The following is a 12,900-nucleotide window of genomic DNA, read 5'->3' on the forward strand; positions in this document are numbered from 1 at the left end:
ATTGGCTTTTGTTCGATTTATTTTAAGTAAGATCAGCTCGGTTATCGTTTTTTTTTAGAACAAACTATATGAGAACATAAGGCTTCGATGGGCAAAATGTTAAGAACAAGTTAAGAACATTTTAAGGCTTCTTAGGAAATGGACAAAAATGCTTACAAAATTGTGAAGATAAGAACATGTTAAGAACACTTTTTAAAACTCAAAAACTTAAGAACATCCGAAGACTTCAAAAATTTTGAATGTTCTTATAAAAAACGTGTATCATGTCTATTGTGAGATGGTTATTTTGATTTCATTTAATCTTAGGGTTACTTTCATGTTCAAAAGTGTTTAAAATGAGAACATTTTTCGCAACCTTTTATGGTATCAATTTCTCCAGTGATTCCTGTCCCAATTTCCATTAAGCAATAATTGATTTCCTTCAAACATGCAGTTAACATTACAAAGGAAAACACCAAGAGGAAGTTTATATGTCACATCATAAATTTTCGCCCTATTAAAGTCAAATAAAAGTGACAGCCATATCAATTAACCATTTGTCATTACAATGTTTTTCAGCTTTGGTTTGACAACTCCCGCTTTTTGATAACATTCCACATTTAATTTACAAATTACATAGGCAATTGTGATGGTTAAAGTGAGAGCTCTTGATTGTTGCACATTGACTTGGAAGTGAAGTAAACAACTTACTGTATTGGCATTTTTTTTCATTTCTCCTCGTGGATGTGTAAATCACAGTCCGTATAAGGCTGCATGCATCCCCTCTGATATGTTTTGATATAGAGGCTGGCGTATCGTGTATAAAATTTCCGTCCAAAAACTACCCCCGTCTTTGTGTTTTTGAATTCTAGAAACTTGATTAGCTTGATTAGAAATGAAGTAAAATGTTTGGTATTTTTTTCATTTTTCCTACTGGTTGTTAGATGAGACATTTTTTTGAAATGATTGACTGGAATAATGAAAAAGTATGCTATTTTTCCCTTTTGTAGGAACAATTCAAACAATGGATCACTCGGGATTGAGTCGGGATTGTTTCACAGCCCCGATGGAAGTTTTTCCCTCAGTGGGGATGAAAATTTCTGTTTCAAAATCTCAATGGCGATAGAACTTCTATTGTTCCCCAAAAAATCCAATGAGAATGGTTTTGGAGTGCGATTTTTTCAACTGAACTTTTAGTGGGGATGAAAAAAAAGTCATGGGGCTGGAATTGTACGGTAATTTTTCCAACGGAGAAGAAATTTTGGGCAAATTTTCCAGTGGGACTGGGGTCCCAGCGAGTCTTTGACACAAGGGTGTTCTGATGATAGGCTAAGATCTTGGAGATTTTATTACTTGCAGCTCAAGAACTCTACAAGATAAGGTTTTTCATTAATTATTTTGAGTGTTACGACTGCCTCGTTTTGATGCCATTACCGAGGCGATTAAATCCCTCGAACCTTCAAGTGTTACTTTCTAAATAGGGGAATGAGAATCAATCACACATAAATTACGTCACGAGAAACGCTTATCTTGTTTTTAAAAATATAACTACGGTAGTTGATTGAGTTGATTTCCACAGTAGTTCATAACATAATTTATAAGAAGATTGATATGCAGATATAGATATAGTACACTGATAGTGAATTTAAGTATGGCTAGATATTGCGCAACGATCAACGGGTTTATTGCAGCGTTCATTCGCAATGTAGCTATCATTTCTACAGACTGACGGTAACCAACAAGACAAGCATGCCCTCGAAAAATATCAAGTCGTTTTTTTGGCTTGATTTTTATCGTTCTCAAAGCCTAATCAGTAGAAAATTCGTCGACAAAAATTAGTTGTTGGTCAAAAAGACCCCATCAAAAAAGTCGTCGGCTCGGCTTTACAAACTTGTCGCCAAATAACTTCGTCACTAAGGAATTTTTACGTCACTTTTTCCGACACAATACAAAGCAAAAGCAAACGAATCAATCAATGTGTGGTAAACCAACAAACATGAAAATTGATTTCGCTCATTCCAGGGGTCCAATTTACATTATACAACACAACTAAGCAGAATTCAAAAAATAAAAATAAAAAAATTGAAAGATATTAGTTGTGTGGTCAACATGAGATTGCCAAAGAAATTAAATGAAAGTTTGCTTCCTCCTCATTCTAGTCGACAAGCAAAGCTGATATTGTCTTTGTAAACAGATTTGGTTTTGACTGGTAATTTGTTGTTTTTTACTAATTCGGGGAAGGACCATATTTGAGCTCAAAATCGACAGGAAAATCTTGTACTTAGGTACGAAATCTACTATTGTGTACAAGCGCTAAACGTATATTGATATAAATTTTTGGACAGACATTTCATCGGTTAATTTGAAATTTAGATTCAGTTACTGATCATTAATTTTTCGGTGCACAGATTTTGGCCGAGAAATTGAACACCTTTCTTATATTCTCTATTTATTTGAACCCTGGAGTTTTTAAGTTATGACATGGTGTAGTTTAGCTAAACTTTTTTTTATAAGAACCAATAAAGTTTTTCTGAGGCTAGGCTGTTCTTATTTTTTTGGCACTTTGAGCCTCAAATTGTTCTTATCATTATAGGGTGTAATTGAAGTATTTTAGACGTTATACTCAATTTTTACTGCTTTAACCCCTAAATTGCTTAAGTAATTTCAGATTCAACATTGTTCTTAAATTGTTCTTATTTTTTTGGCAATTTTGAGCCTCATTGCTCTTGTAGAATTGTTCTTATATAAAAAAGTGTATTTAGTATCCCAGCTTTTCTATCATTTAGTATACAAAAGCTCAACTGTGTCGCTCTTCTCGTTCCAACAGCGAATTGTGTATCGATGAATATATTTAGCCCAGCTGGCACACAACGTCGTTTCAACGTTTATCTAATGTTCACAACGTCCAAATAACGTTAGATGAACGTTGAAACAACGTTGTGTGTCAACTGGGAGATGATGTTGTACCCCATAGAGTTGATATTAATTAATGTACGCGTGTGTGTTTATGTTTGAAATTAGAAACAGCAAATTTATTTCAGATAATTATCATCTTAAATCTGTTTCGTACAAGAATAGTTCAGAAATGTCTTATTTTAATTTTTAAACCTTTGGGTGTTCTCAACTTTTTAGTTTTCATTGTATATATTGTAAAAATAAAGTTGTTCTTACAACTCTTAAAATGTTCTTACTTTCAACATCTTGAGATTATTTGGTAAAAGATTGCAAGCTTTAATGCAGATACTTTAATCGTAGAAATTTTAGCGAGACTAGTTTTAGCGTTTTAGCGAGTTTTCCCTATCTTCGCTAAAATAAATCTCGCTAAAACACGCCGAATCGCCAGATCATTAAAATTTATCTGCGCGAAATTTCTGGTTGTATTGCCTTGATACATTTCTATCAATAGGAAGGGTTTCAGTGCAAAGAAATACTAGAAAACGAATTCAATCAATAATGTAAAACGAGTATTCGCTAAAATTTATCCATGCGAAATTTTTTGAAATCGTGATTCGCTAAAATAAATCCAAAAAAAATCTAGATTTTCCTGGCTGGCTAATATACGCTAAAATTAGTCTCGCTAAAATTTCTACGATTAAAGTATTTTGCCTTAAAATATGCTTACAATGTTGTGAATTTTGTCTTGAAGGCTGTATCGAATCGTGGTTGTATCCCAATATCAAACTTTTAATTTTACTTTAAGTTTCTAACGGAGTTTATAAAGGGGGGCTTGTAAAGAGCGATGAATTCTCATCTACTTGCGCTAAAGTGAACTACTTGACATGTCTTTTTCTAGGTTTAGATTTGGCTTAAAAACTTGAATAAATAGGTTTCATAATAATCATTGTATGTCATGGAATATGAAACAGTTGGAACGAGAACCAACAACAACATTGGTTTAGTGGCAAAGAAGAAGTCAGAGAATGATCCGCAGTCCAAAGAAGAAGAAGAAGAAGAAGAAGAGGTATAACAGATATCGCTTTCTATGTTTCTTTCGAAACTTTTATCTGACACACGAAGTAATGCAGGATTTGTTAGATAAACCCCCTCTAAATTATGGTTTCTTAATAAAGAATGTATAAGATTAAATACTATTAGTTACACGGTCTTGCTCGGCAAGCCTCGCCACCAATACGGTTTTTACTGACCCTGTATATCCCGTATCCCACCTCGAGACGACCGTGCAACGGATTTATCCCGTTGAAGTCCCTTTGCATGTGTTCCAAAAGCACGAAAATTTTTCAGAACTCTCCAAGCAGATACTTACAATAAAGAGCAAACTGTAAAAGCGGGATATGTGAAAGTGACATTTTATAGCATCGCAATTGATTGAGCAAGAATCCATATCAACCCAAGAAAAGTAAATATCAAAATTACTTAAAGATTTTCTGCATCCTATTGACACAAACATTCTCAATCACTACAATTCACGTCTTTTCCCCTTGTTTTATTTTTTCTGTCTTTTCAAAACAAAACATTCGAATTTTGAGCGAAACATTCGAAAGCGCATTCGTCAATATGCAATGTCTTCTTTTTTCTCAATCGAATGCGAGGAAGACGGATACGGTTCATATCCCACCTCCACGTGATGTCTTTCGACCAATGGAATCGCGAGAATCTTACTGATGCGGGATAAAAATATATTGCTTTCGAAACTTTTATCTAACACACGATGTATGTAAAAGTTTCTCCCGGAACGCTGAATCTCTGAAATTCGATAAAATTTTCAACACCTGGAAAGTTTAGAATAGTATCGACCAAAACTTAGTCGGCCCTAAGCGACTAACACTTAAGTTTTGGCTTGGTGACTAAAATTGGGCAGACTAAAAATTTATAATTAAGCTTTCCTTATTTTCCAGTATTTTAAGCTTTTTCCTATTTTCCATCTGCTTGTAAATTTAGAAATGGCCCAAATTTTTAGTCGGTTTTAATTATTAGTCGGCCCTTAGTGATTAAATTTTGACGAGGTGACTAAAATTAGGGCCGACTAATAATTAAGACCGACTAAAATTAAGGGCGAATAAGTTTTGACCGATAAGGTATAGCGTTTCGCCAGACCACGGCAAAGATTTGTCAGTTGGAGGCGCAAATCCCGGCCCTCGTTTTCGATACTTTCATTCTGAGGTTGCTAAATGTTGACAAAGTAACTAATCTTTTCAAAATCCTTGCTTGAGTGGAACGCGTAAATCTAAATAACTGCTGCCTTTGTGGGCCACCATAATGAGATGTTTTGCTACTCTAAAAAGTGCCCCAGTTTATAAGTTGGGCCATGTGCTTTTAAATAGTGTACAAAAGTGGTTTTAAAAACTTCGCAGTTCTTGAAAAAATTTTCTGAGTACTGTAGTAGGGCTTAAGACTCAACAACTCGGTTTTTCATCTCAACTCAAAAAAAATAACTCGAAAAAAATAACTCGGCCTCAATTTCTGCGGACCGGATAACTTTTCCGACGGCCAATTTTCCGTGGGCCGGATGACTAATTCGTCGATATATCAACTGATATATCAGTTACCCGGTCAGATCCGCCCAGGTGGACAAACCGGTGAAAAAAATTGCTAAAAATGACCTAATTCTAAGCCTCAGTGGATTGATGAGTGAACCCGGTCAAAATTAAACGAAATTTTCCGTCGCCAGCAAAAGTTGGGAATTCATAGTCATCGTCATTTACACAATGTAGATCGAATCGGTTAAAAATTCAAGATTTTCTTAACCATCTTTTTTTTCGAATTGAAAAATCTCACTGTCATTGCTCCGCCGGTGAAAATCAAGGTAATTTTTAAGACCTCAAAATTAGACCTGGTGATATTTTACTATTTTCATAATTGTCCTGTTTCGGTGTTTTTGTGAGCCCGATTGTAGAGAGAATGCAATTGGGCCTATGAGACAGGGGTGGTTCATTCATACCCTTCTATATACTTTAAGGGCAGAAAGTTTCACGGGCATTTAAAGTGATAGAGATGACGCGTTCTTTAGAAAAAAGTAATAAAATTCTTTTATTACATCTTAACGACCAACCAAATCAAATAAGAGCTTGTAAAAACTCCAGCTTGTCCCGCAGAAACTGTCGCAAAAAAGGATCAAAATCACGAAAAACGCGAAAGTTTCTACTCTTAAAGTAATCTTTTCTTTTACTTGTTTTAGATCTACCAAGATATGGATGGTTTAAGGTATGTCGAAATATTTGCGGAGGTTTTCAATTTATACTGGAAGTGGAAAAACACCCTTATCTCAATGAGCATCGCGTACACATCTAAGATCGAGATTGCGATTAGAGGAGTAAAATAATAAAGCTCTGTGTAGACTTTTTCTACGATTCACCATCTCCAATTGGAGAGAAACGCCTAAAAATGTTTTCCCCTGAGAAAAAAATCCCCGCTAACTTTTGATCATCCCCACACAATAGAATTTAAAACTCCCGCAGTTTTGATACAAGACATTTTCCACATTAAATAGCATTATTTAGTCTCAACTAGCGATATATTTCTCTCCCTCTCAATGAGACGGGGGTTATGTAGCAGTGCAGATGAGATTGGGTCTTTTTACCTGTAATGCTCAAATTAGAAATGCATTTTAGGGGTGATTGTGTATCCAGTGGACAATCGAAAAAAGTCACTTACATCAACTACACATCACGTGATGTCATCGACGAAGAAGAAAATCCTTACGTCATAATGACGTCAGCACTGGACGACGAAAATGAACAAGAAGATCTCTACGACACCATCCCATCCATCATAAACCGTTTGAATACTATGCCTTCTTTATCCAAAAACGTAGATGAGAAAATCGAGACGCGTAGGCGTAGATACACCACTGATGCAGTGTTCAGACCACGGATTGAAAATATTCTTCATAGGGAGTTACCGCCTTGCCCACCCCCTCCAGTGCCTACTTACGCCCACGAAACTGACAAAGATAATAAATTTTACGAGATTGTCGATAATGATTCAGACTTGTACGAAACAATAGAACATGTGAAAAACTCCAGTCTCTCCTCTCCAGTAGACAATGATTGTGCTTTTTATGAACCTATTCTCTGTAATGAGAATTTAAGGAATTTAAGCGAAGAAGAACGATATCTTTCGCTCATCGAAATACAAGATGAACGACAATTAACGAAAGTTTGCGAACGAAAACCGACCGGAAAACGAGTGCGAGGAATGCATCGTTGGAGTGATTCCGTTTTACCGATAACAACTAACGGTAATAATAACCTACCGACGACTATTCTCGAGATGTTTCGATCGTTAACAAAAGATGAACGAGATCATCGATTACAAAATATTCACCGAACTTCTCGCCGACGATCAACGAGTATTTTACGAGCAACACGCTCTAACGAGGATAGTAAAGCCTGCAAAAATGACTTGAATAATAACAATAACAGCATTCGGGAAGAAATTGAAAACTATGAACAAACGACAACGAAAACGAAAAATTTGATTCGGGAATTGTCGTTAGAAGATAAAAACGACAACAAATCGTTTACAAAGGGACGAAAAACGAGCAATTCCGACTGTGAGAACGAAATAAAAACTTTTTCTTTCGGACCTTTGTCTTTGTGATGAGAACACTCCCTTATCACAACAGACCACTGGGGAACTCTTCCCACCGAAAAAAATGACCAAAGTATCGTTCTTAACTAACTTAACTAATTCATTATTGAAAAAAGAAATTTTATCGGATTACAGTTTCTCCAGTGAGTTTTTATCTCGTTAACGGTCCTCAAAATATAACTTTTTGAATTAATCAACACTTACGAAGGGTTTTTCAAGCAGCAATTCACCAGGGGTTTTCCAATGGTACCTGGGGGAGGGGGCACTTGGGCAAAAAAAGGGACGGGATGTGCCGCTGTTCTATTTTTTAAATCTATTAGTACCGGGTAGGGTCACAAAAACACCAAAATAGAAAAATAAGTTCCTCTTAGGGTACCTTTTTGTGGGAATTTGAAAACATTGATAAATTTCAGTATCAGTACATTTGGTTCGCAAACTTTCAGCATGTATTAAACGCTTTTGTCAAAACGGTATTTCAAAAGAGAATAGTCTAAAATGTGAAAGATTTATAAAAAGTTGAAAAACGAATATAAAAAACTTCCACTGATTCAAAAATCATGACATTATCGACTTTTTTAGGGAATTTGAACCGTGTTAATTTCTGTCTTCAGATTTTGAATATCTTTCTTAGATAAAACGTCACAGCACTTTGAAGTAGGCCTACAACGGCCAAAACTTACAGTACGGAATACCGGAATATTACAGGATAATATGTTAGTTTGTATAAACTATGTTATGTCACCCAACCGCGCCCTTCTCTTTCTTAAAGGGATAATCAGATGGTTTGATATATTTTGCTTGTAAATTTTTACTCTGTTTCTAAGCAGAACTTAATTTTCTGCTGATTCATAAAGTTAAAAACTTTTGACTGTTAGACTTTTAGCAGTAATACCAGGGATTTCATGGTCGAAATTGTAAAATAGATACCTTATCGGGGAAAACTTCGTCGGGGAGAATTTTCGTCGGGGAAAAATATTTGTCACTTGGCCGAAATTTCATCACTTTTCCCCGACGAAGTTTTCCCCGATAAGGTAGGTCAGATAAAAGTTTCTAGCATTATGAATATAAAAGTTTTTAAAATTCTCAGACCATCCTATTTAATCATCTAATATGTTATTCCAGAGAAGTAATGCACTTCAAAATTGAATATCTCCACCAAAGGGAGCAGTTATCCAGCCCAACATGAGATAACCAAACGCAAAGCCAACGATTGCTGACATTAAGATATAAACATTGTAAGACATAACTGCTAACATTATCAAGAAACCAGACATTGTTTGTAAAGTATATATCATCGTTTGTAATAAATGCCAACAAAACTTCCGTAGTCGACTGAAATAAAAACATAAACATACATAGAAAGGGAAAAAAGTGCACAAAATTTAATCTAAATTAAAATACTGAGGGGCAAATCTCCCGAGGGAGGGGATTCTTTGGCAAAATAAGTGCCAGGTATATGCGAGCCATTAGGGACCCTTTTTCACACCCTTGAAAGTCCCTTAAAGGGGTACAAAAATCATTAAAAAGTAATTGAGTCTCTGTAAGGTTTCCAAAACTACGAAAATCGAAACTCGATTTCCTCAAAGGGTCATAAAGTTTTGAAATCTGTACTAAAATTTGAAATTTTTGGCAGAAATTTTGGGGAAAAAGTGTCTGTAAAGGCGGCAAAAACGTCAAAAAATTTCAAGATTTTCAAAATTCAGTCTCTCTAAGGGTTGATTTTCAATATCTGGCTCATACCACAGATTTATAAAGCCCGAAGCCCAAAGGGCTAGATGTCGTGCTTTGGCTGAAAAGTGTGCCGTTTCTCGGTAATTTCTCAGTTACTTAGGTCACGTGACATCACAATAGAATTTCAGCACTTGTCCAATCAGAAGCTTCAGGGATTTTTGAAAACAATAGCAACTATATTTCTTGCACTATGCACTTTTTTGCCTGCGATTGCTTAAAGCACGACATCTAACCCTTCGAGGTTTATTATAAATCTGTGATTTATACCCGCACGGACACACCCGTAGATAGATGGATAGAGTCGATGTTTTACGTGGATAGCCCGGTAATCTAAGACTTTTAGACAGTCTTTTGATTGTTTTTACGGGGTCCACAGCAAGCCTGCTCGGTTATTTATGAACTGAACGGAACATTGGAAGGAGCGGGGATTCGAACTGTGAATCCCTGGTTTGAGATGCTGACACCTTTGACCACTTGGCCATCGCTCCTTAACCCCTCATCTCGCAAACCTAGTACACCACAGGGGTATAGCTACAAAAAACTCTCTCCATCATAAACGTCAAAATCAGATCCACAGATTTGTAAAGCCCGAAGGATTAGATGTCATGCTTTAAGCCATCGCAGGCAAAAAGAAGAGCGAATAGTGCAAGAAAGATAGTTGCTATTGTCCTAATCAGGAAGTACTTACAAGGTAGATTTCCTGTATTTGACATGGTTCATTGTTAATATGACGATCGATCTATAAGAAAACGAAAGATAATAATCTTAATCTTCAAACCAGCAAGAATTTTTAGGGAGGAGGCATAAAAAATAAGCTTTTTTTATAAGAACAAACTATATAAGAACATAGAAATTTAGGAACATATCAAGGTTTTGCGATTTCTTATGAAAAGTGACAAGAATGCTCACAAAATGAAAAAAAGAACAGGCTTAAAACTCAACAAGTTAAGAACATCCGAAGGCTTCAAAAATATTGGATGTTTTTATAAAGAAGAAACGTGTCACGTTGACTATCATTATTGTAACTCTAAGAAAGGCTCAAAACTGACATTCCGTACCAATCATTGCATAATTTATTCCTAAGCTAGCAAGCGTCCGCCTTTTCCGAGACACAGTACACGAAAATATTGTTTATTTATAAAGGTTGCTCATTACAAGCGTAAGCCGCAGCGAAATACGACGAAGTGGTTTATTAGTTATTCTAGGCCCTCGCTCGAATTCGTTGTGCATGTCAAATTCAGTCTTGTTATGAGCCTGTTTGTTTAGTTACTACCTAAGATGAAACGAAACATTAATATAAAAACGGGGTTTATCTCTAGAATCTTTTTCAAACCATAGTCCGTATAAAAAACCCTGGTCTGGAATGGAAGCCTATTGTTGTTACCGTGAAAAGCACAGCTCAAAAACATATATTTACGCTGTGCCGACGAATCGAGATTCTATTCATCGCGCAATCAGCGAAGACAAAAGTAACCATGACGACCATCCAAGATCTTGGATGAGCGTCATAGGCGATACTTTTATTCCCGTCGTTGAAAACACAACTTACAAAAAGTCATCAATGCTTTGTAAAAAGAGTCAGTGATAGAGAATCATAACATAAAGTCTGTCTATTATTTCGATTCAATTAAAGTGACATTTCCATAATTAAAAATTTAGTAATTACTGTTATACATTTGGGGATCATGTAAAAGATTTCTTCCGAAATAAACTCATTTCAACTACACTTGGAGGTTTCTGGGGAATTCGTAAATAGAAAACTGCATACTGATACAGTCTGCTAGACATTAATATGGTAATATTTGCTCTTCATCTTTGATTTTTTCTACAGTGATTAGATTGACACATGCGCGATAAAATTTCTATTATTTGTCTTCAGAGGTTACTATTTTCTTTGAAAACTTAACCTCTGATACTCAGGGTATATTGTTGTAACTTTTTGTTAGACTTTCTCTTTTGTTAGTAACGATTATAAAAATAACGTTACCAAATACTCCTCTTCGAATTGGTTCAAAAGTTTATCACATGATCAAAATTTCAACGCAAATTTAAGTTTCAAACAATAAAAAGATACAAAAGGCTTCCAGATCGGGGTTTCTTATACGGGCTATGTTCAAACTTACGATTTGTGACAAGCTTTTTGTTTCTGTGTGACAACATGGAGGACGACTTTCATCGCTTCATGGAAAAATGCCAAACATCCAATAGCTATACAAGTTCCAACAAACTCTACAGAATAAAGCAAAGATGAAAAAGGTTTCTAAATAAAATATAATTATATAGGATGAGGACGTCATGTAAAACCATCTTCAGTGCTAGATGCTGAAGATGGTTTTACCGAAAAGCTTTTGCTGAAAATAAAAATAAAACTTGTTGTTTTTTACTTAGGTCGTCATGTAATCTGGGATAGTGAAACAAAGCAATCTTGTAAGCTATTAAAACAAATTTTGATACCTTTCGTGCTTCTCAAAGACCATTGTTCAATGAAAATCGTCAAATTCTGCGAGTGATGGAAAACACTCTAGAAGAATCAAGAGGAAAAAAAGAATTCTTTTACGAGGCTTAAGGCCGGTTTCCACTTGCGTGCGCTGCGACCGCACTTTTTTTGCTTCAATCTTTTTTGCTTGAAATAAAAAGATTACGTGATGAAAATATAGCGCGCGCTCGAAAAAAGTTGAACATATTTCAACTTATTTTAACCGTTGTCAGATCACACCAATGGGGTTGCTTCATTTTTCTTTTGACCAAATAGCATGGAAGCTCTGCTTGAAAAAGTGCGATCGAAGCGCGCACAGTGGAGACCGGCCTTTAAATTTGGTCATCAATGCATATTCATCTTTACATAATAAAGTACTTTTGAAAATTTGCAGATTCTTTGGATTGATTTGATGAATTTAGAATCAAAAACTAAAAATAAATTAATAGAATAAGATCAACCTTTCCGTGATCCATATTAGTAATGCCCAGATCTCATTGGTGGCTGTGGCTCCGCCTCCCACTTCTTGGTTGATACTTTGACTCTTCGCTTTTTGATTGTTTGTTAGCCAAAATTTGAAATTTATCTACTGATTTACAAAAATGTTAGACAATGGTAAACCGCAGACGAGATTTTTGTCCCAATTGTAGTAATTTCTCAACAGTTTGGGATCGGCCCAACCCCCTTTTCAAACTGACCCACCCGTTGAAAATGATCGCCTACTGTTGTTGATTGAGTAACTCAATAATGAAATTGGATCCATATGGGTTACGGGATGCATCACTGGTCAGGATACCTCCATCAGTCCCAGGTAGGGTTGCAAAAACACAAAAATAGAAAAATCAGTCCCTCATAGAATGTCTTATTTGGAAAATTTGGAGAAAAAGTAGAAAATTTGAGAACAATTTGGAATTTCAGTTCTATTCAGGGTCACTTTTTTCGCAAATTTTGGCAACATTTTTGAAAAAAAACGAGTCCCACGCAGGGTGCATTTTTTGAACCTCAGTGGCGCATCCCAATCGGTCGGCAAGGGTAGTGCCCCCACCCCGGGCTCTTGTAGTTGCCTCTTCCCCAAATGGAATAAAACTTTAAAAGTACTTTTACTCTAAAGAATTTGTTAAATTAACCATTGCAAAATAGCTAAAAGCTAGCGGGCCTGGAGT

General features: G+C 35.8%; 2 protein-coding genes across 2 annotated transcripts; one reads left to right on the forward strand and one right to left on the reverse strand.

Annotated features, from left to right (window-relative positions):
- The first annotated feature begins 3,789 nt into the window (after positions 1–3,789).
- Positions 3,790–7,664, forward strand: LOC136824912 (uncharacterized). Its single transcript, XM_067080902.1, has 3 exons — positions 3,790–3,940; positions 6,116–6,141; positions 6,549–7,664. The coding sequence occupies exons 1-3, from the start codon at positions 3,830–3,832 to the stop codon at positions 7,537–7,539; spliced, it is 1,128 nt and encodes a 375-aa protein (XP_066937003.1). The 5' UTR covers positions 3,790–3,829; the 3' UTR covers positions 7,540–7,664.
- Positions 7,665–8,571: 907 nt separating this feature from the next.
- Positions 8,572–12,282, reverse strand: LOC136824922 (protein SLC31A2-like). Its single transcript, XM_067080913.1, has 5 exons — positions 12,199–12,282; positions 11,716–11,782; positions 11,385–11,490; positions 9,950–10,000; positions 8,572–8,862 (listed from the first exon to the last, which is right to left on the reverse strand). The coding sequence occupies exons 1-5, from the start codon at positions 12,211–12,213 to the stop codon at positions 8,667–8,669; spliced, it is 435 nt and encodes a 144-aa protein (XP_066937014.1). The 5' UTR covers positions 12,214–12,282; the 3' UTR covers positions 8,572–8,666.
- Positions 12,283–12,900: the final 618 nt, after the last annotated feature.

Source organism: Clytia hemisphaerica, unplaced genomic scaffold (genome assembly GCF_902728285.1).
Source record: "Clytia hemisphaerica strain Z4C2 unplaced genomic scaffold, Clytia hemisphaerica genome assembly, whole genome shotgun sequence".
Taxonomy (NCBI): domain Eukaryota; kingdom Metazoa; phylum Cnidaria; class Hydrozoa; order Leptothecata; family Clytiidae; genus Clytia; species Clytia hemisphaerica.